The sequence below is a fragment of the Petaurus breviceps genome, unplaced genomic scaffold (genome assembly GCF_028583685.1).
Source record: "Petaurus breviceps papuanus isolate PSGF00001 unplaced genomic scaffold, PetGlider_PUasm1.0 90681, whole genome shotgun sequence".
In the NCBI taxonomy this organism is placed as follows: domain Eukaryota; kingdom Metazoa; phylum Chordata; class Mammalia; order Diprotodontia; family Petauridae; genus Petaurus; species Petaurus breviceps.
The window spans coordinates 4,201,131-4,224,181 of record NW_027187307.1 but is presented as its reverse complement, the minus strand read 5'-3'; the positions used below and the strand labels follow the sequence as shown (position 1 = coordinate 4,224,181).

Here is a 23,051-nt window from a genome sequence, read left to right as displayed (position 1 = left end):
AAAGCTTTAGCCCTCTACATGGGGTAGAGTAACAGAGAGAAAGGACTGCTGCTGAGCAGACCTAAAAGGGGAGCCAGACCAGGTGAGCATTCCTGTATTCTGCCACCTGTCAGGCTTTACGCATGTTCACATTGAGCACACCCCAACCATGGCCCACTAGCTATTAGGCAGGTTTTCATGTTTTAAAATGTATTGTAAAAATAACCCCCATTTGGGCGGAACTGGGTCAGGAATGTGAGGTATTTTCAGTCTTCTTTTCATCATTCCTACAGTGACACTAAGGCAAGCAGCTGGGTGGGGGTGGTATAAAGAAAGCACGAGGGGAAATATAAAAAGAGGAACCATTCTCCAAGAGATGAGGGGTCTAAGGATGAGAATAGGCAGTTTTCAAGAGAAGAGAAAGCCAAGCTAAAAAAATGCCCCCAGTCATTAATAATTAGAGAAGTGCTAATTAAAATAAATCTTGGTTTTCATCTCATATCCATCAGATGATTGGCAAATATAATACCAGACGAAAATGGTAAATGTTGTCTGTGAGAAGACAGATGCACACATGTACCAGTGATGGAATTATAAATTAATGACTTCAACCATTCTGGAAAAGAATTTGGAATGACACAAGGAAGTTGCTAAATCATATTCTAGCAATTCCAGTAGCAGGCATATGCTCAGAGTGAATCCCAGGGAAGAGGAAAAGCCCTTTCTACACCAAAATCTTCCTAACAGGGAACGTCCTTTCCAATTCACCACACTCACCCACTGAGACAAAACCGAAGGGAAAATCCAGGGAAACTTGTAAAGACTTATCAATAGGTGTGGCACTAAGCAGAACCAGGAGCACAATTTACACAGTGGCCACAATAACAAAGAAAAAGAGCCCTGAGAGACATCAGAACTCTGGTCAGTGTAGTGACAATCCTGATCTCACAGGCCTGGCAAAGCCAAAGGATAAAAACACAGCCAGAAGTGGCCAGTTTTTCTGAACACTAACTCTTTGTCACAATGGAGAAGTATCTGGGGGAGTCAATGAGGAGGACAACTTTCTGCTAGTGATATCTCAACATATACTAAACCAGTATTCAAGGCAGAGTTTGATCCCAGGTATTCCTGACATGACCCATCAAGGTAACTCTTACATATGCAAGTCATTGCGTTTCCACAGCAACGTTTTAAAAGGTCAATGTGATCTGACAACGACACAAGAGTAATGTCAGTTTTAATTGTTTCCATAGCTCACCTTCCTTTTGGTAACCTAGAACTCTGTTTAATAGGAGCTGTGACTTCAAAACAGAAAGCAGTAAGTCAAGATCTTCTGTCTATAGCCTAGTTTCAGAGAAGTGGTCAAGTCTTCTTGCCTCAGTAGATCTGACTGCACTCACCTGATCAGTGACAACTTTCTCTCCACTGGTCGCACTTGCCAAATCAAGGGAAGGCTGTGTGTCCTTGGGCTGGCATTCGGAAGATGTAGCGGGAGTCAAGGCACCACCAGATGCAAAACTGTCTCTGGGAACTACAAAAGACTCAGAATTAGACAAAACACCTACATCAATCCCATTAACCATCCCAGCAGCAACAGTAGAACAGAAACTTTTAGTTTCCTCTACTTAAAATGATATGACCTTCACTTCCAGGACAACTATTACTTCTGCCTATCCATAGTGCTCAAGGCTTCATAGAGAGCCCCAGATATACTTGCCTTCTAGCTCTGATGATTTCAGGGTCTCCAACTCCAACTCATTTTTCTTCTTTCGGGGCGGAGGAGCGGGTCGGGCAGGTGGGGGTGGTCTGGGTGGAGGGAGATGGGTTGGGGGGGGAGGCCGAGCTGGGACTGGCTTCTTGGTGCTTGCCACAATATCGGGCTCTACAGGAATATGCCTGGGGGGTTTGACAGGAGCCGTTTCTTCTGCTGCAGCTACATCTTTGGGAGGGAAGAAGTCCGTGGCTACCTGCTCTAAAACGTCAGTCTGTTTTACTTCCTCTTCACTTTTGGTTGCTGTGTCTTCTGTTTCCATTGCAGTATGCTCATCAGTTGAACTGATTTCTGTTACCTGAGCGCTTTCACTGACTGGCTTCTCAGAGGAACCTTCATAAGCACAAGAATATTTGCCAGACTCTGGTTTGGTTTCCCTACATGTATTTTGCTTTTCCTTTTTTTTAACATCTCGTGACACCTGATCTGTGGCTAAAAGTCCAGGAATATTGCTCAGAAGGTCTGTTCCAACGACCAGAGTACTCGGAGTCGGTTCTGGATCAGAATGCTCTGTTCCCTTCTGGCTCTCCTCAATAATACTGTCAATAATCTGAAGAAAGAGAACAGTTGAGATCTTTACAAAGGCATTCACTGAACTAAGCCATTTCAGATTGTCCGTGTAGTAACCCTGGAAATTAACATTAAGGTGAGCATTCTAACTAAACCCAACCTTTTCATTCATTTGCATATTTGTGCCATATCAGTTGAAATAACTGTTTAGAGATTTACTAGCCCACTTAACCAGGAGTCCAAACACCTACTCAAACCTTAATAACAATAAAAATGGACATTTATGTAGTGTTTTAATGTTTACAAAGCACTTTGCTCACAAATCTGGTGTAAGAATTATCTCCATTTTACAAGTGAGGTAACTGAGGTCAAACAGGTACCCATGGTCACATAGCTAATAAGTGGCACAGCAGGATTTTAACCCAGGTGACAAGAGTGGAAAAAGAGCTGGACCCACAGCCAAGAAAGCTGAGTTTCAAACTCTGGCTGTGTTATGTGACCCTGGCCCAGTCACTGCACATCCTGGGACTTTACCTGCTTCATGTATAAATGAGGGGGCTGGGCTAGAGTCCTAAGATTTCCCCCAGTACTAATAATACTAGCAAGTATTGATATAGCACTTTCAGGTTCACAAAATGACACATAGATATAGAGATATAAAAAAAACTCATTTGATCCTCACAACAACCCTGAGAAGTAGGTGCTTTTATTATTCCCATTTTACGGATGAGGAAACTGAGGCAAACAGGGTTAAGTGACTTGCTCAGGGTCACACAGCTAGTAATTGTCTGAGGGTGGATTTGAACCTCGGTCTCCCTGATTCCAACTCCATCCAGCATTCTGTCCACTGTGGTGCCAACTGACTGTTGGTACAAAAAGAATTCAAGGCTTCTGGCTTTATACGGTTGCTAATGCCTCTAAGGGGAGGGTAGGAAACCCAGGAAGGTACCAGAACACAAATGAGGCCGAAAGATGGCAACCTCCAAGTAGGTCTCCTCTTTTGTAGGAAGGCCAAAGCCAAGTCTGGCTCAGCAAAACAATTCTCAGACAACAGTAAAAGCTAAGGGCCAAGGAAGCCTGGAGCCTACGCCAAGGCTGGAAGAACAGGAGTAGTAAATCATAACTGAGATCTATGATCATCCAAGTCCAGCTGGAAGCTTGTCTATCAAACTCTCTACTGTCCCACGGCTAAGACACCATATCCAAACTTCCAAATAAGAGGCTCCACATAGCCTCTAAATACCCCTTAGATGAAGATGTGCCCCTGGTCCAGCCAAAACAACAATTTCTTCACTATGACACTTCCCTTTCTTGACCACTTAGCTCTGTCAAATGGCAATCCCTCCCTACCTGGGCCTACCCTGGCCCACAGAGGTGTGCTGGAGCCAGTCACTGAACTGTGCTTATCAGGCCTGGCACCGATCTCTGCTCATTTCCACAAAGCACTCTGTTTACTCAGTACTGCTCCGCAATCCCATCAGCCCTCCCTTGGGCGGGAGCTGCTAGCAAATGCACAACTACACTGCCCAGCCTTTTCCATCTTCTTCGAGGTCTAAAACTTAGCCCAACATCCCTCTCAGCAGATAACCCTGCCAAGTTGGAAGATCCTCAACATAGAACTGACAGAGGAGGAAACTGAGGTCTACAAAAGTGATGTGATGCCATGAAGCGTGAGTTCTCTCTCCATCTGTCCCCTACTATTTTAGCTCATCTTCCTGACTCAAGAATGCCCACTGCTGCCTAACAACAAACAAAGTTTCTGAAAGTAACAAGGTCAGGTCAGTCAGAGTTAAGAAACATGATACCATTCTACCTTTCTCTGGGAGTTCCCAACTTTATATTTGTGCTGAAGCCAATGCTCCTTCACTACCTTTTTTTTTTTTTTAAAGCAATTGGGATTAAGTAACTTGCTCAAGGTTACACGGCCAGGTGTTTCTGGGTGGGTGCTAAGTGTCTGAGCCCGGGATTCGATCTCCAGGTCATTCCAACACTGGAGCCAGTGCTCTTACTCGCTGTGCTACCTAGCCACCCCATTCACCACCTTCTTTTACAAGGAGATAAGCAGAAGTGGAATATTCTAATAACTGAAACAGCCCCCAAATACCATGGGGGCAGATCACCCAGCAGGTGCTCGGGCATCAAGGAGTACTCTGGGCTGCTGAGCTGCTTCCCCTCACTTCCAGTGCCACTGCTCCAACTCCACTCTCCTCCAGCCTGTGCTTGATCTGTTCCTCTTCCTGCCCACCAAATCCAAGCCCTGTCACTCCTCTTACAGGGTCCCCTTGCTCACAGCTTTAGCTGTGGTCTTCCAAATCCTTCTCTCAAGTGCTACTCTTTCAGGAGGGCACTAGGCAAGTTCAGTTTTTCCACTGCTTTAGAAGACATTCCCTTTAGAACTAAATACATTCCAATGGAATTCATAATCTTCCCCCACCCACAAACAGCAACAGGCTTCTCTTCCTCAATTCTCTCTCATTTCTGTTTGCCCAGCACAAAACAGGCATCTAATAAATGTTCAACTCAATTCTCCAAGTCCTCTGACTCAGAAACGTGGGCTTAGCTTTGTCTCTTCTCCTCTGTCATCCATATGAAGGCGCCAAATCAATTTGAAATGTCTAACACGTGCCCTGTGGTGGAGGCCCTCAGCACTTTCTGCCTGTCTTATGACAAGAGTTCTTAAGGAGTCTCCAGTACTCCCTGTGCATCATAGACAACTGTGGCGCTAGGGTCCCTTGCAGCTCTGGGACTGAACAATGACTATTATACCCCAATGACTCAGTAAGGTTAATCTCCTTCAAAGACTGCTTTTATCATGTCACTTCCAAGACTCACCACTAGGTCCCCAATGCCTACTATATCAAATAAAGGATCCTCATCCTGACATTCAAGGCCCTCCAGAGTCTTTGTCACTATTTCCACATAGGAAGAGACCTCTCCATTATCTCAAACACAATCCTGTAAGCTCATTCCTGCTTCCCAGCCGTGATTCATGCTCTTTTCTGTCCTCTGTTAAAGCCTGCCTTATAACTCCACTTTACCCAGAATTCTCTCTACTCAATTCTTACAGTCACTTCTAATCCTATAATGTTGTATCTAGTTTTTAAAATATTATTTATGATTAGTTTTGTGATCAAGCCTTTAAGAGATACACGCAGAACAAATGCAGGGGACCCCATTAAGCCTCCCACCTCTGGGAGCTTGACCCTTCTCTCTTTCCTCAACACCCAGTTCACTTTTGATCTATTTCCTGGCTCTTCCCCTCCTGCCTCCAGCTGTTCTGTTGGCCATCTCCTCGTATGATCGTCCTCTATTTCCCCTCTTTCTCACCTCCGAACTCCAGAAAGGAACTGGTTTCTTTTACTTCACCCCCCCCCCCATTTGCTTCTCAATCATTTGCTATTTGGCTTTCTGATCCCACCACTTGCTGTGGCTGATACCAAAGCAACCTCCCTTCCTCTTGGATACTCTTCTCCTCCCACAGTTCTCTCTTCAATGACCTCTTATCTGTACCACCTTCTGTCTAGAAGGGCTTGGGAGACTGGTCAAACCATTCTAGTCAAACTCTTCCTGGAGATGGGGTCAAAGCACCAGGACTAAACAAATAACCATTGACTAGCCAGAAGGGTTATGGTGCAATGGACACAGGACATGGAGTCAGGAAGACCCAAGTTCAAATCCAGCCTCAGACACTTACTAGCTGTGTGACCCTGAGCAAGTCCCTTAACCCTATTTGCTTCAGTTTCCTCATCTATAAAATGACCTGGAGAAGGAAATGGCAAACCAGTTCAGTATCTTTGCCAAGAAAACCCCAAATAGGGTCACAAAGAGTCGGGACATGACTGAAACAACTGAACGACAAAAAGCCAGAAGGGGCTGAGCGCTAGCCTTGAATACCCATCTGATTTGAAATAGGACCCCTTACAGTTTCTCCCACCCCCAAGAAGAACCAAGGCTCTTGAATGATGGTCTGGTCACTGGGCTGTTCTTTAACTTTGATCCCTGACCCCTAACTTAGGAGTCCTCTTCTTGGCTGAAGCCAGCTTTACCTACATACATCCACACCCTCTCCAGCCCCCTTCACAGAATGAACTAAAGCAAAGCTCAGGCAAGGGTTGGGGGGGACAACTCCCCCCTTTTCTCATGTTCCCCTTCAGACTCTAACTCCTAGCATTTCACCATCTCCCTCGGAAGCTGTAAGGCCTCAGACATACTGTTAATTCTAGCTTCCATAGCACTGCCATCTCCCTATCAATTATCTTCTCTCTCTCTCCAACCGTTGTCTCTTTAATTAAAAAGTTAACTTAAGGGGGAAAAACCGAAGCTGGAGAGCTTCTTTCCTAAGGACTAAGATGCCAGTTTTGCTCAAGAATTCTCCCAGGACGGCCTCCAGTGCACTGGGTAGTAGATCCACTCCAAGGAAAGGCCAGCACAGTGCGTTATCTTCCTCTCCCACTAGCTACCCCTTCAGACGGACCCTGGGCTCCTCGAAGGCAGCTTTCCATTAAAGCTCCCTCTGTGTTAGCACAGAGACTCTTCTCTTCCTGGAATACAATCCTTCTTTGCACCTCCCTTTTCAAATCCTCCATTTCCATCAAGATTCAACTCAAGCACCACCTCTTATGTGGAGAGCGTTCCTGCTCCCTCCACCCTCAAATTAGAGCCTATTTATTTTTTTCAGTTAAATGAGGAAGCTGTGGATGGACAGAGTAGATAGAATGCTGGACTTGGAGTCAAGAAAACTCTGATTCAAGTTCTGTCTCAGATTCTACTTGCTGTGTGATCCTAGGCAAGCCATTTAACCTCTGCCTCAGTTTCCTTAGCTATGAAACAGGGATAACACAGTCACCTACCTTACAGGATCGTTTGATGATTAAACAGGATATGTGTAAAGTGCTTTACAAACCTTAAAGCTCTATATAAATGTTAGCTACTACTACTGTTATTATTGCTATTATGAATGTTGTAAACACCCTCCTCCTCCTTCGAAAATGTGAAGGTAGAGACCTCTTTTTATTTTTGTCTTTACACCCTCTGCACCTAACCCTGGTATACCATAAGCACTAAATACTTGTTGAATGAATGGACAAATACACATCTGGCTCTTACATATAGTCATGGACTAATAGCACCTTAAAAGTAGGAATCTACTGATGGCCAGACAATTCAATCCTCTACTCAGTGATTGTTCTTTGGAGGTAAATCTGCTTTGGTTTTAAGCAGCAGGGTTGAATATTTTTTTTTCTGTGTGTGCATGTGAATACATGCTACATACATATGTATGTATATATATACATATACTATTTGCATCAAGTAGAAGTTATTTTAATAATAAAAAATGAAATAAGATTAAAGACTGACACTTTTAAGAAAAATACATTCTTTCACATTACTAACAAATACTAGAAAAACATTTATCAAATGGTCATGCTGTACTCATCATGATACTAGAAACATATTAGTGGGGAAAAACCATTTTCTTATTAAAGTTGGCTGTCCTTACTGAAATTTAAGAATTTAGACAGAATCTAAATTAGAATCATCTTGTTTCAATTCTTGAACAAGGGACTCATTTCCGACCTTATGTTTAATGCTCTCTGTTTCCAGGAAAAACAACAAAATAACAAACCTGAATGAAACTCCCCAACTTTAAAAAAGAAAATCTGGGTAAAGTAGGCACAGATCAGAAAACCTGGTATATCCTTATTCCTAAAAGCCATGATTTCTTTCTTAAATTATACAAGTTTGAAAAACTTGAGAAGTCTACACATGAAAATTTTTCTGTTTTCTTTTTAGTAATCTTTAACACAAATATGCAATTCAGGAAGTGGGGGTATGTGTGTCTGTGTGAACAGACACATGTTTAGAATGATAAAAGACCCAAAACAAAAACATTAACATTAGAGCTATTTTATACTATTTTACATTCATAAAATTATGGCAACATTAATGCAACTTCTAACCCTAAAATGGATTTCAAATTATAAGTCACCATATGCAAGCCATATTTAGCCTTTGGGAGCAGTCTCTACTCAATACTCTGACTGATCTACAAGCTTAGTTTGTCAGTGTGGGTGATCCTGTCATCAGGGCAGATCATTTCCTATCCATGCCATTGCATTCCATGGCATTTAGAGCCTTGATTTTTTTTATAAATGCTCCAGAGAATCTACCTAATGCAATCCCAACATTATCCAAAGTTATTTTAAGTAAAAACATAAAATAATACATTCTATTCAGAATGCAGAGATCTTTTAGCATCTGTAAACATGAAATAATATCGACAGATAGAACAAGCATTTATTAAACACCATGTGCTAGGTATTGTGATAGGTGCTGGGACAACAAATATAAGCAAGACAGTCTCTGTTCTCATTGGGGCTTATACTCTAATTGGGGAAGACAACATATAAAGGGGAGCTAGGAAGGGGTATGGATAAGAACCCATGGTGTTTCCTGGGGTAGGATCCAGGATGGCCTGAGTGGAAGCCGCACGGCTTACAAATGGCTTGGAAATACAATACTCTTGCCAACCATCTGTTAGCTCTTGCTGTTGATACTGCCTTTTTCTAATCATACATGTCTTTAAGAATGTCTTACATCATTTCTTCCTCAAGTCGTCACTGGTAATATACCGAAGCTATTAATATTCACAATGCAGTTTTCCATTACTCTTTAGGTGCCTTGTATCTTGCAATCTTTTGAGATTTTAGTGTCCAATGCATCTTTAGGGAGCAGTTTAAGGTTATAGAGGGTTACTACTCTCCCATTGCAACCCACAATTTAAGAAGTACCATAAACATAGCCAATTCCAGAGCCAGCTGATTTTCCATTTGCATATGCCCAAGATGTATGTGGTGGTATTGTTTTTCATTCGTTTCAGTCATGTCCAACTCTTTGTGAACTCTTTTAGGGTTTTCTTGGCAAAGATATTAGAGTGGTTTGCCATTTCCTTCTCCAAAGATATATGTACTAACACCATAAATGGATAGGCTGCCCAATAAAATGTATGTCACTATCTGTGCAGCTTTCTTTCTTCATTTATTTGGGTGTCACTAGGTAACCTGCTGGCCCAATTCTACTCAAGCCAGCAGCATGATCAACAGCAGCACAGAAATCCCTTCCCTTGCTATGACTAAGTGAACTTCCTATTTGTCAACTGCTACATTTACTATGAGTATCTCATTTCATCCCAATCTGAAAGTTAAGGAACCAACCTGTCTGAGTCAGGTTTTAGCTTATTAAAGCTGGGAAGTATCCTAAGTGGAGAAAGTTTTTTGGTTGTTAATTCAATATTTTATTTTCAGTTTCAAAATCCCTCCTCACTTCCTTTCCCCAACCTATTGAGAAATCAAAAAATACAAAACCCATTACTAATATGAAGTAATACAAAACAAACTTCCATGTGAGTCATATTGTAGGGGGAAAAACAATAAAAAGAGAATAAAATGATTCAATCTATGATCTGAGTCCATGAGTTCTCTAACTGGAGGTGGACAGCATGTTTTTATCTTGAATCCTTCTGAGCCTGGGGTTGGTCATTGTGATGATCAGAGTTAATCAGTTTTTTCACAGCTGATTATCTTTACAATATTGCTGTTACTGTATAAATTGTTCTGCTCACTTTATCTTCATTGGCTGCACATTTACCCTTTACATTCTAGATACTGGTAAATTGTTTTTTTAAATCAATTTATTAATTAATCAATAAATAAAAATTAATCAATACATAACCAATGGTTTGTCTATTTTTTTTAATAAAACTAACTCCTAGTTTTACTTATTATTTCAATTTTTAAAAATTTTCAATTTTATTAATCTCTCCTTTGATTTTCAGGATTTCTATTTTATTGTCTCGTTGGGGATTTAAAATTTGTTCTTTTTCTAGTTTTTATAGTTGCCTATACGCTTTATTGATCTGCTCTTTCTTTCATATATAAGACACAGGAATTGACAGATAAAAATTTTCCATATACATGTTTCGGATGCATCCCACAAATTTTTGGTATGCTGTCTCATTGTTGTCATTATCTTTAATGAAATTGATTATTTCTATGATTTGTTCTTTTATTCATTCAATCTGTCAGATCAGGTCATACAATTTCCAATTAATTTTTAATCTATGCTTCAGGTTTTATTGAATGTAATTTTTATTGCACCATGGTCAGAAAAGATGGATTTAATATTTCTGCATTTGTTTGTGAAGTTTTTATGCCCTAATAAATGGTCAATTTTTGTGCAGGTGTCATGTGGAGTTGAAAACAAAAAGATTTATTCCTTTCTATTCCCATTCAGTATTCTCCAGAGGCCTAACATATCTAACTTTTCTAAAATTCTATTTATCTCTTTAACTTCTTTCTTTTAGATTTTCTGGTTAGATATAACTAGGTCTAAGAGGAATAAACTGAGGCCCTACATTAGTATAGTTTTACTGTCTATTTCCTCCTGTAATGCTCAGCTTTTCCTTCAAGAATTTGGATGCTATGCCATTCGGTACATATATGTTCAGTACTGATATTAATTCACTGTGTATGGTACCTTTTAGCAAAAGTAGTTTCCTTCATTATCTCTTTTTAATTAGGCTGATTTTTGCTTTTGCTTTGTCTGAGATCATGATTGCTGCCCTTGACTTTTTTACTTCAGCTAAAGCAGAACAGATTCTGCTCTAGCTCCTTATTTTAACTCTGTGTATGTCTTTTTGTTTTAGGTGTGCTTTTTGTAAACAACATATTGTTGGATTCTGGTTTCTAATCCATTCTGCTATCCACTTCCATTTTATGAGTGAATTTATCCCATTCACACTGACAGTTAAGATTATTAACCATGCATTTCCCTCCATTCTATTTTCTTCTGTTTATCCTTCTATTATTAACTGTCCTCTCCTCAAGGGTCTGTTTTGCTTCTCACCACTGCCTCTCTTAATCTTCCTTCCCTCTTATACCACTCCTCACCCTTGCCTTTTGCTTAGTCCCTTTCCCTCCTAACTTTCCTACTGGGTAATATGAATTTCTGTACCCAACTATGAAGGAGAACCTTTAAGGCTACATTTTTCTCAGTCAAATGCTGTGTGTGTGTATGTGTGTGTGAGATATGTACAACTGCAAGATCTTATACTCCTTAGACCTTTCTGTCAACTAAATGAAATGAAGATAAGAAAGATATCTTATAGAAAACAGTATGTAGAAAAGATCCTGCCTATTATTTTTGTCAAAGATCCCCTTGAACCATTCTCAAAGACTTTAAAAAGGTGAGAAAGTCAGCTTTGGAGTCAACAGCTACTAAAGTCACACAGCAATTAAATGACTAGGCAAAACCATGAGTCCAGGTTCACCTCCAAGTCCCTAGTTCTAAGATAGGCAGCATGATGTGGAAGGTCACAGAATCCCAATAGGCAGATTTATTATATATGCTCCTCCAGGTTCTCTCCAGTGCAAAACAGTCTTTGTTTTATATATTGGTTAAGGGAATACTGATTTTAAAAGAGAAAAAGTATCTTTGTCAGGATGGGTGAAGAACACCTCCCCCACCCCCCATGCAGTAGGGGAGGGATGGGCTTTGTGCCTCAAGAGATAGGGGAAGATGCAGTTAAAGGCTCTAAGAACTTTAGCAACTTGCTTTATTGCTCTGAGTCTCAGTTTCTTCATCTGTAAAATGAGGATAATAATAATTCAATTCAACAAACATTTATTACTTGTACAAGTCACCTCGTAGAGTTGTAATGAGAACACTTCTTTGTAACCATTATAGATTTACAAAAATGGAAGTGGTTACTAGAAGAGGCAGCTTGGCATACAAAGCTAGATGGTCCCTGCCCTCAAAGAGCTTACATTCTAATAGCCAGCTGGTCATCCTCAACGAGTTAATTTAGGCCCTGCCTCTGATACATACTCTTGACAACTCGTTAAGACTATAGGAAAAAAGATGCTTCCCTGGATTGGAGGGGGGGGGCATTCCTTACCAGGAAGTTCTGTAAACCAAGGAAGTCACAAGTATAGTCTTTTGTTTGTTTTTTGTTTATTTTTAAATTTTTTAATTTGCTTTTTGGAGAGGGGAAGGTAGGGCAATTGGGGTTAAGTGACTTGCCCAAGGACACACGGCTAGTTTTTTGTGTTAAGTATCTGAGGCTGGATTTGAACTTGGGTCCTCCTGACTCCAGGGCCAGTGCTCTATTCACTGTACCACCTAGCCACCCCACAAGTACAGTCTTTATCCCTATCCTATATTAGCATGGAATATTTAGACTCAGACATTTCTAGAGTACCTATTTATACATCTAATCATAAATAATATTTTTTAGGAGAGGCAGCTTTGTTTATTAGATAGAAGGCTGGCCTTGTAATAAAGAGTGTCCCAAGGTTACCCTCAAGTAGTCAATCTGCATTAGGGAAAGAAGTTTCCACACTAAGAGTTCCTTACACTAATGAAACCACAAGCCTGGACCAATAAATTAATGAACAAGTAACATAATATTATACTAGAGGCCAATTGGGTAATGCTTTAATGTGCTTGCCTCACAATGCTGTGAGGCAAGCCATGCCATACTAAGGACTGGAGGGCATAGTAACACTGTGAGGGAGTAAAGGATGATCCAGAGAAAGCAGACAAGTAAGAAGGAAGCCTGGACAACACTACACACGTATATTTCAGAAAGTGCAACTTACCTTCAAGGTTGGAAACCCAATCTTTGTTGGGGACCTGTTGATAAAACAGAAGCAAAAAGATGTAAGTGGGCAGGAAAAACTCTTCTATGTCTAACAGGTCTCCTACATAGACTCTACTCCAAAATACAAAATGGAATTTTCAAAAACATGCTATTATATGATCCAACATTGTAGCAACTGAGACTCTTTTTTGATCCTGATGGTCATGTACTGTTAGCTGTCCCTCCCAGCTTTGTGTCATCTAGGGATACAAGTATGCCAGCTGAGCCTTTAGCTAAGAGCACTGATGAAAACATTAAACAAAACAAGGCCAAGCACAGATTGCCGGGGTCATCCACTAGAGACCTGCTTGAAAACAGCCATTTACCCCTTAACAACTAAGTGTAGATTCCTATTACTAAAGCAAACCACTACCCATTTCTGTGCCTTAGTGTACGGGCTTTAGAGAATTGCAAAGGTTGTCATTACCCCGTGACCAAGCCAATGATGAACCTCTCCCAAATTACCGTGGCTGGTCCTACTACCACGAACCTATGTGTCATCACTAGGCCTATGAAATAGTAAGTTATTTATATAGAGCTCTAGAGTTTGGAAACTGCTTTACATTTTTAATCCAGTCAGGCAATTAGCAATTATCATCCTTATTTTACAGATTAGGAAACTGAGGTTTGAAGAGGTTATAAATAACTTCCCTATGGACACACAGGCAGTAAGGGTCGGAAGCAGGACTTCAACCTACTTCTCCTGACGCCCATTCTTCCATTTTTAGTACCTGCTGATGGAATGTATGAGAACTTCATCACCACAAGGCTGGCATGCAATTGACACTTTTTTTTAGCTTCAGGATATTCATAAAACCATCTACTAAGGCCTGAGTTTATAATCTTTGTCACATTATGGACCACTTTGGCAATCTGGAGAATCTATGAACCTCCACTCTGAATAATTCTTTTAAAAGTATAAAAAAATGAGTAGGGATTACAAAGGAAATCAATTATAATAAAATACAATTATCAAAATATATTTTTAAAAAAACAATTTCATGAATTCTAGGTTAAGTACTCTTTACTAAAGTGTAGAAATTATCTGCTAAGGAGTATAAACATTGAAGAAATCATAATTTAGGACAACTTCCAAAAAAGGAAGCAACTTTTCTATGCACTAAATATGTGGTTTTCTTAAGGAGATTATCAGCTTCAGTTCGAGAAATGTACACATTTCTTATCATAGATCTCAAAGTTTTTCCTATGTACACATGAGACTAAAACAAGAGTTTGCATTCCAAGAAGTAAGCACCACTTCAGGTCAGTTCCCAAAACAAAAAGATCCCCGCCAATGGAACACAAAGTTTCTAAAGCACAGGATTCAGAGTTACAAGGAACCTCTGAGATTGGTTAATCCAGCCGTCTCATTTTACAGATGAGGGAGGCCCTGAGAAGGGAAGTAACTAGTCCAAAGTCACACAATGAGAAAGTAGGAGAGCTGGGAGTCTGAGCTACATGCCCAAGACACCATGGCTTTCTCCTATACAAGAACAGCAATAATATTTTGGTAACAACAGAAAAAAACCCAACATTCAAATATTTCTCATTTCAACAGGAGACAGAAGGGTATGGCAGATGAGGAAGGCTCAGAAGGTCATGTGTAACAGGATAAAGGACCCCCACCCCAGCTCACCAAAAAGAGGGCATGAGCTTTCTTAACTCCAGCACAAAGTTTGTGAACTTTGATGATTTTGAGAGGGTAGAAGACCATCACTCATTTCTTGTTACTGACCTTTCTGGGTTGATAGTAGGCCAGTCACTACCCCAGAGGCTGCCAGTTCCCAGCAGGCAATTAACAACCTACGTCTACACAGAACTGGCTGTGTGACCTTAGCACGGTCACTGCTTCTCAACTTCTTGTGCCATGCCGGGTGTGCACACTTGTGATCTTATCAGTATAGGGAGCTCCTAGTGAGGAAACTCCCTCTATCAACGTGGATAGGGCAGCTCTTTTTCAATTTGCAAGTCTTGGAGAAGGGAGTGCTTAGGGCACTGAGAGATCTGCCCAGGGTGAACCAGCCAAGGAGAGTCAGAGGTTTGACTGGAATACAGGACTTCCTGATTGAGAGGCTCCTCTTTAATGAATGATCCATACCTATGGTAAACAGATGGCCTCACTCCCCAAGGAATCCATCCCAGGGCCTCAGGATTTCTCTGGCAGCTGGTGCTCAGCTTGGAGCCTGGGGAGTCAGCTTGAGAAAGGACCTGCTTCAGACTTGTATGGTTCTGCTCTATTCGCTGCCAGCACTCAGCCTCACACTCAGACCTGCCGCCTAGAACATTGGCGTCAACCTTACTTGGAGACACACAAGGGTGTTGTTTTTTTCCTTGCCCTTTGTGAATATCAAATTAAATAAACATTGACTAAATGCCTATGCAGAACATAACACTAAGTGAAGACTTGGACACCTGTCTTCATAGAGCTTACACTCTAGGAAATCATGTTTTACTAGACTATTAAAGTGAAAAGAAACAACAGCATTAAATAGCATCACTTAGTTTGAGTACCACTAGGGTCCCAACTGGAGGGTCCTAGGGACTGAGGCAGGCCCTTACTTGCCCCAGGCCGGGCCTGAGTTTGGGTTCTAGAGGAGGAGATGAGCAAATAGCCACAAGAACTCTCCCCCAAGGCCTGGCTCCTCCTACTACAAGTGGCCCAGAAAGTTCCCTGACAAGATATACTCAACAACCTCTTTTAAGCCTGGACAGAGCATTTTTCAAGCCTTTTCTGTAAGCTCTCAGTTAACCTGGTAGAGCTTTCCTCTCATCCCAACCTCCCAGCTAGTGTTAACTTTCATAGAATGGAGAATCATCTGACTATGACCCAGGTTGGCTCCTAGGTACAAAGTCAATTTGGTGAGACATCCACTTGGGCATTTTTAACACCAGCTCCATGTCATAATCACTTTCAATTATAAACCACAATTTTTTAAAAATGGCATTTTGTTAAAGAGGGCACAATTAAGTTCTCCTTTGATCCATCAAAAAGAACATTAGTTTCTAGTCAAAAGTAGGAGGAAAAAAGATATGATTTATAAAGGTGACCAAAGGGATTTATATGTGCCAAGAGAACCAAAGAGCAAAGAGAATGCCAACTTAATGGAACTGGTCCTGGGTAGATACTCTTTTAATAAGTTAGCAATCTTTTTTGATTACCATCTTGAAATGATGGCTTACGCAATTGTCTGTTCCTGACGATAGCTAGGACTTCACCATTTGACAGGTCCCAAGAAGATCAAACAGATTAAGATTCAGCACCTTTGAACTCATCTGTTGGCAAAACTCAAGTGACACAGGCCTGAACAGCAAGCTCGACCAGGGGAGAGAGAGTGCTCCACAAAACACACTGCCTAGATGACTACAATTAGGATCTTTTAAGTACCCAAACCTTTTCTGTTTTAACTAATTTGAATCAAATCCATCTAAAATGTATTTCACAGATCCCTGCCTTAATAAGGCAGAGTATAGCAACACAATTTAACCTTTTCTCAGTGACACATGGTCATTAAATTAAACATCAATTCTTCTCGAACAGCATCTTCAGCTGTTACTGAGCTCTGAGGCGTTCTTAAGATTTTATAATAAACAGTCCCAGGCCACTGTGCTTTGAGTTTGTCTCCTCTTTTGTAAGATTATCACTTGTCCCTTCTTGCTGTTAGAAATGGTGCCTCTGAAAGATGACAGATTTTCATTTACTGCTTCCAATTTTTCCTGGGATAGAAAACCAAACAACTAAAATAGGTTAGGATGGTGTCTCAATTAAGATTTGGTCAGATCTGAGTGAAGCCCTGAGGCCTCCAAACACATCAGCTTAAAGCACAGTGCCTGGCACATAGGAGGCACTATGTAAACGCTCATGCCTTTCCTTCTTAAAGGACTATGTGACTTCCATTTGGGTGGGTCAGAAGCCATTTTCCTTATTGCCCAACTCTTGGATTTCTACTCAATAGGTGGACAAACTATTTCTTGCTGTGTTTTTTCAACTTCAAGATGGAGAGAATGCAATCATGGGGTTTAGAGTGGGAAAGAATCTTAAAGATCATCTGATCTGCTTCTCCTACCCCATTACTCATTAAAAAAAAAAGACCTAGAAAAGTGCAGGGACCTGGCCACGGTCATAGTGGCAGTAAGTAGAGCTAGGATTTGAAGCCAACTCTTCAAACTCCAAATCCAGTGTTCTTTCCTGTGGGGAAGTGGCATGATAGAACAGAGAGACAAATGATGAAGCTTGGAGTCAGAGAGGTCTAGGCCAGGGTAGGGGAACCTGCAGCCTCAAGGCCACATGTGGTCTTCTAGGTCCTCAGGTGTGGCCTGACTAAGGCCAAATTTTGAAGAACAAATCCTTCTATGAAGGAGATTTGTTCTGGAAAGTTGGATTCAGTAAAAGGGCTGCACTTGAGGGCCACGTGTGTCCTCATGGCCCCAGGTTCCCCACCCTTCGTCTAGTCACTTAGCCCCTCAGAGATTCTTCTTTCTGCAGCTTTGGGGAACAAATGAGCTAATATCTACAAATCATTTCCTAACCCTTCAAGCCCTCTAGAGATGAGCACTATTGGCAGAACTGGTTCAGATTGTTAGAGTACATAAGCACAACTCTCACCCAGAACAGAAAAGGAAAGACCCTGTTAGTGTCAAGTGACTTGGCTTCTAGTCTTGGTTCTCCCACTTCTGAAGACAAGTCCTTGGAACTTCCTTATTTGTAGCACATGGAGAGGCAGATAGTCATTCAACTACTTGTATGACCTTGGGTGAGTCACTAGACTTCTCTTGGAGTTCAGTCTCTTTTTCTATAAAATGAGAAGAACTACACAAAGTCCTTTCCAGCTGTAAATCTATGATCCAATGACTATACCTATGAAATCTAAAAGTCTGTGATTTTCATGATATTCATCAAAAACAAAAACCAGTTATACTGATTCCTAGAATCAAGATCAAAATTAATTACTTGGTGTTATATACCCCCAATTCCTCCCCTCCCCCCAAGTGGCAGACTCGGCAGAAGCCAGGAACAGGGAATAAAGGGGGGAAGGGAGGTGGACAATGAAAGAGTTGGCCCAGACCCCAGGTCTCAGCAGTTTTTGAACTTCACTTCAGTACCTGTGGCTAATCTCTGGAACACTTTAGCCTTAACAGTATTTTTTTTATAATCGTTTTATCTAAAGAAACAGGAAAGCTTATGAAAAAGAATTCCCTCACTACAAGGGGTGGGAGAACACTTCTCTGAAGCCAAAAGAAGTGGCAAACTACTGGGTACCAGTCAAGGGCAATCAAACAGCAATCATTTAAGTGCTTACTAAGTGCCAGGCATTTTGCTTGATGCTAAGGATACAGACAAAAGGGAACCAACCTCTGCCCTTGAGAAGCTTACGTTTTAATGGAGGAGACAAAATGGATAAAGGTACATATATAATATATTCAAAATTAATACCATGGTTATGGGAGAGGGTAAAAAGTGTCATTTGAGCTGAGTCTTGAGGGAAAGAAACCAGGAATTCCAAGAGGAGGGGAGCAAAGAGAGCATTCTACACATGTAGTTGCTGCTTGCACAAAAGGTACCCAGATGGGAAATGGCCTGTTGCAGCTAGAGCATAGAGCTTATAAAGGGGAATAAAGTGTAGGTGTTCAGAGTTCAGCTGAGGGGAAGCAGGGAGCCACTGGAGTTTCTTGAGCAGACATGATCAGACCTGTACTTTATGAAAATTGTTTTGGCAGATATGTAGAGGAAGGCCTGGAGAGAGTTAAGACTTGAGGCAAGAAGACTTGAACTAGGGTGAGACCTACGTGGGTGCAGAGGAAAGGATGTATGAAAGTGACACACAGATAGAGGCTTGGACCTATGGGGTGAGTGAGAGTGAGACATCAAGGACAATAGTGAGGTTACAAACCTAAGTGATTAGGACTGTGCTAGGGGAGAAAGATTACCCATTCTGTTATGGACATGCTGAATTTGAAATGCCTTATAAGAAAGTCTAGATGGAAAAGTCTGGTAGGCAGCTGGTGATTCCGGACTAGTGCTCAGGAGAGAGATTAGAGCTGGATATAGAACAATCATCACCCAGAGATTGTAACTGAACTCAAGGTAGCTGATAACCAAGTTAAAGTGTAGAAAAAGAAGGAACTGAGTCAGATGGCATGACCCTGATGGTACCCAAAGATATTAGAGAAAAGGTGAAAAAAGCAGGATATTCTTGACCTTTGCTTGGCATCTGGGTAAGAGAGGAACTCCATGGAGATGGAAGGCAGAAGAATATGCTCTAATAGCTATAAAACCTTCCATTTCAGTGCTCTGCTGCATTGCCAGTTGCTAAGTAGAGCTATAAGTATTGAGATCAGGATTGGGGGACTTGCAGCCTGGAGGCTACATGTGCCCCTCTAGGTCCTCAAGTGTGGTCCTTTGACTGAATCCAAACTTCCCAGAAGAAATCCCTTTCATAAAAGGATTTATTCTGTCAAACTTGGACTACATCAAAAGGCTGTACCTGAGGACCTATAAGGTTCCAGGTTCCCCCCCCTGGTGCCGTGATGTAGCTAGGGGTAGCATACAGATCACTTGATGCCTTTCGATTTGGGCTATCCTACATGAAATACAGTCATATACAAACTGGACATGCATGTGTAGAGCCAAAATTGGAAAGGCATCTAGTTTTATATATACAAAATTATCTGGGAAAATTTCCAATGAATAAGTTCCCACGTATGGCAAATTAGATTCCATCTTCTTATAGGCTAAAGATCAGTACATTTTCCTGGAAAAATGCCCAAATCCTTGCTGTAACGTCTAGCATCATGAGTCTATCTAGGTTTCTACTAAATAAGTGCTACAATTAACTGCAGTTATGCTTATAATTATAGTATGTCCCATGAAGAAAATGCTACATAGAAAGTTGAAAACTCTAGAAAACGAATAAAGAATATTATGATTGGGGCAGCTGGGTGACACAGTGGGTAGAGCGCTGGCCCCGGAGTCAGGAGGACCGGAGTTCGGTTCTGGCCTAAGACATTTGACACTCACACAAAATAACTAGCCGTGTAACCTTGGGCAAGTTACTTAACCCCAATTGCCCTCCAAAAAAGCAAAAAAAGAGTATTATGATTTATATTCCCAAAAGAGTAAAGAGGGAGACCCTACAAACAAGAGAGTCACATATGGCGCATTTCAAACAGCATTTGACAAAATTTGCTTTGTCTCACTTTAAAATCATAACAAGAGTTTACTACTTTAAATAGTCTTGTGAGTATCCTTGGTCCCTTGTGGTGAAGGTATCTCTAGGCTGCCTCACTAAACCCACACAATCCTGTTTATCTTGCAGCAGACTGCTATAGCTCAAGAGTAGTGGGATCCTCACTACAACCAATCAAGTTTCTACAAGTAAAGCCAGTTTTTGAGGCTGCTTCCACAGAAAATCTACATTAAAAATAAATCTTGGTCAACTCTAGGACTTACTTCCCCATCTTAGCTGCAGCCACAGGAAGAATCACGCTTCAATTAGCATTTATTAAGCACCTATGTCCTATGCATACAAATGAAAAGACAGTCCTTGCCTTCAAGGAGCTTACTTACAATTTGCCCATTTATGCAAATAAGAATCACCAACCGCTCCAAAACAGGAGTTCACTTCCCTAGTTAGAGCAGCAACCACACACTAGGTCTGCTAATGCCAGGCCAACCACTGCTGCTCCTCAGATAGGCCATTTGGTCTCCTACACTCTGCATGGGCTGTCACCCACATTGGGAATCCCTAGCTCCCTTTGGGGCTCAGCTGCCCTTTGGGTCTGTCCAAATCTTTCCAGATCTCTACCTCAGGTTGGTAACGCAACTCCTTTGGCCCATTACTTCATAGAAATTTGGCAATGATTTTTCTAGATCCTCATATCTCACCCAGTAAAAGGTAAGCTCCTACGATTAAGAAACACTTGAATGACATTGTTTCAATCAGAAATCTTGTACAACTTTCAGTTCAACTGAAAGTATCCCGGCCATAGAGGCATGAAGCGAGGGGTACGTCTATGAGCCCTAGACCTCTCTCTTTGAATATTTCTGATCCATATTTCCTGAGTCTTTATCATCATAGGATGCTGGGTGTACAGCTGACAGGGACCTGCAAGGTCATCCAGTCCAATATTTTCAGTTTACAGAGGAAGAAACTGAGGCCAGAGAGGTTAAATAACTTGCCCAGGGTTACACAGGTATCAAAGGCAGGAAAGGAACAAGCATTTATTATCTGCCTACTATGTGCTAGGCACTGTGCTAAGCACTTTATAAGTATTATCACATTTGATCCTAACAACTCTGGGAGTTACAATTGAGGAAATTGAGGCAGACAGAGGAGCAGGTAAGGGACTTGCCCAAGGTCACACAGCTAGCATGTCTAAGGCCAGATCTGAACTCAGGTCTTCCTGAATTCTATGAGCTGTGCCAAAGGAGCATCTATTAAGGGCTTACCATGTGCCACACACTGGGGATACAAAGAAAGGCCAAAAGAACCCTTGCCCTCAAGTTTACATTCTAATAGGGGACACAAAATGTAAATAAATAGGTAGATGCAAGATAAGGGGGAAAGTGATCTCAGAGGGAAGGCTTCCTACAGGCCAAGTTTCAGCTGAATCTGAATAGCAGCAGAGAAGTGAAGAGTCTGCAGTGGAGTAAGGAGAGAAAACACTGTAGGTGTGAGAAAGTCAGGCGAATGGAGATGAGCTGTGTTCAGGCAGGATTACAGCCCGTGTGGAGGGCAGCACAGTGGAAGACCGCTGGCAAGGCAAGGGGGCTCAGGCCGCTGCCATCACGTGGGCAGTTGTGCTAGCAGAAAATCACACTAGCATCCACAGGGAGACACCAGAGGGGCAGAGATCCAGTAGGAGGTGACTGCGATAGTCCAGGGGAGAAAGGATGAGGATGTGAAGTAGGGAGGTAACTGCGCATGGGACATAAAAAAGGCAGAAACACCAAGATCTGGTGATGGAGTGAGAGTGAGGTAAAAAAAATCTGGGAGTCAACCTCAGAGAGATAATCATTGAATGCATTGAGGAGGAGGTGGAGGTGGTGGTCCAGGGCAGAGGTAGTTAAGTAGTAGTTGGGATTCCCTTCCTGACCATCCTCTGCCACAAATGCCTACCTTTGCACTGGAGTCACCAAATATTAACATATACATTTTTACATTGACTAGGTTTGGAGGATTGGAATAAGTAACTTCTTTGAAGAATTTCTCTCTTCTTATCCACTACAACAGATGTTGGGGCATAAACTACAATTATCTTCAGGGTGGTCTTTCTTCTTATACTTGTCTAAACATTATGTATGAAATGAGATGACAAAATGTCCTATGGTCTAAGGTTTTTTCAGCACCCTTAGAAGAACCTGAATGCCCTCCTTCCATTTAGTGGCAGGTTCCTTATCTCTTCTGGCTTCATTTATAACGACAATAGCAATATTGATAAGACCCATTTTCCCCAGTAGTATACTGACTCATTGGTCTCTGGACAAGGATCTCACATTGAGAATAACAAAAATAAAGTTAATGTTTAAAGATGGCCTAAAAACTGGGATTCTTAGAACCATCTGCCCCTCTTCCTGCCATATGGCTACCATCACTGCAGAAACATTACAAGGCCACACTGCGTGTTTTTCATTGTAAGAAAAATGACCAGGACAGCCATGTCTTCCTTCTTTCATGGGTTCCACTCCTGACTCTCTGGACTTTTTCTACCATGACACAGAAGCCTCCTCACCCTGGTAGTCTACCCCAGGACTTCAAGCTGTTCAGTCATTTCACTCACGTCCAGGTCTTCAAGACCCCTTTTGGGATTTTCTAGGCAGAGATACTGAAGTGGTTTGTCCTTTCCTTCTCCAGCTCATTTTACAGATGAGGAAACTAAAGCAAACAGGGTTAAATGACTTGCCCAGAGTCACACAGCTAGGATGTGTCTGAGGCCATATTTGAACTCAGGTCTTCCTGACTCCAGGCCTAGAGTTCTATTGGTCTATACCACCTACCTATCCTAGGACTTCTCATATTCATACTAGAAACAACCCTCCAGACACCACTCACACTCTCTCTCTCTCTCTCTCTCTCTCTCTCTCTCTCTCTCTCT

General features: G+C 41.6%; 1 protein-coding gene across 1 annotated transcript in view; it reads right to left on the bottom strand.

The window, feature by feature from the left end:
• Positions 1–23,051, bottom strand: part of WDR44 (WD repeat domain 44) — a 92,848-nt gene that overhangs the window by 51,752 nt on the left and 18,045 nt on the right. Inside the window, exons 2-4 of the mRNA XM_069065224.1 lie at positions 12,919–12,952; positions 1,697–2,300; positions 1,380–1,510 (exon numbers count right to left, since the gene is read on the bottom strand). Coding sequence (XP_068921325.1) covers positions 1,380–1,510; positions 1,697–2,300; positions 12,919–12,952 — 769 coding nt within the window. The remainder of the gene's footprint in view (positions 1–1,379; positions 1,511–1,696; positions 2,301–12,918; positions 12,953–23,051) is intronic.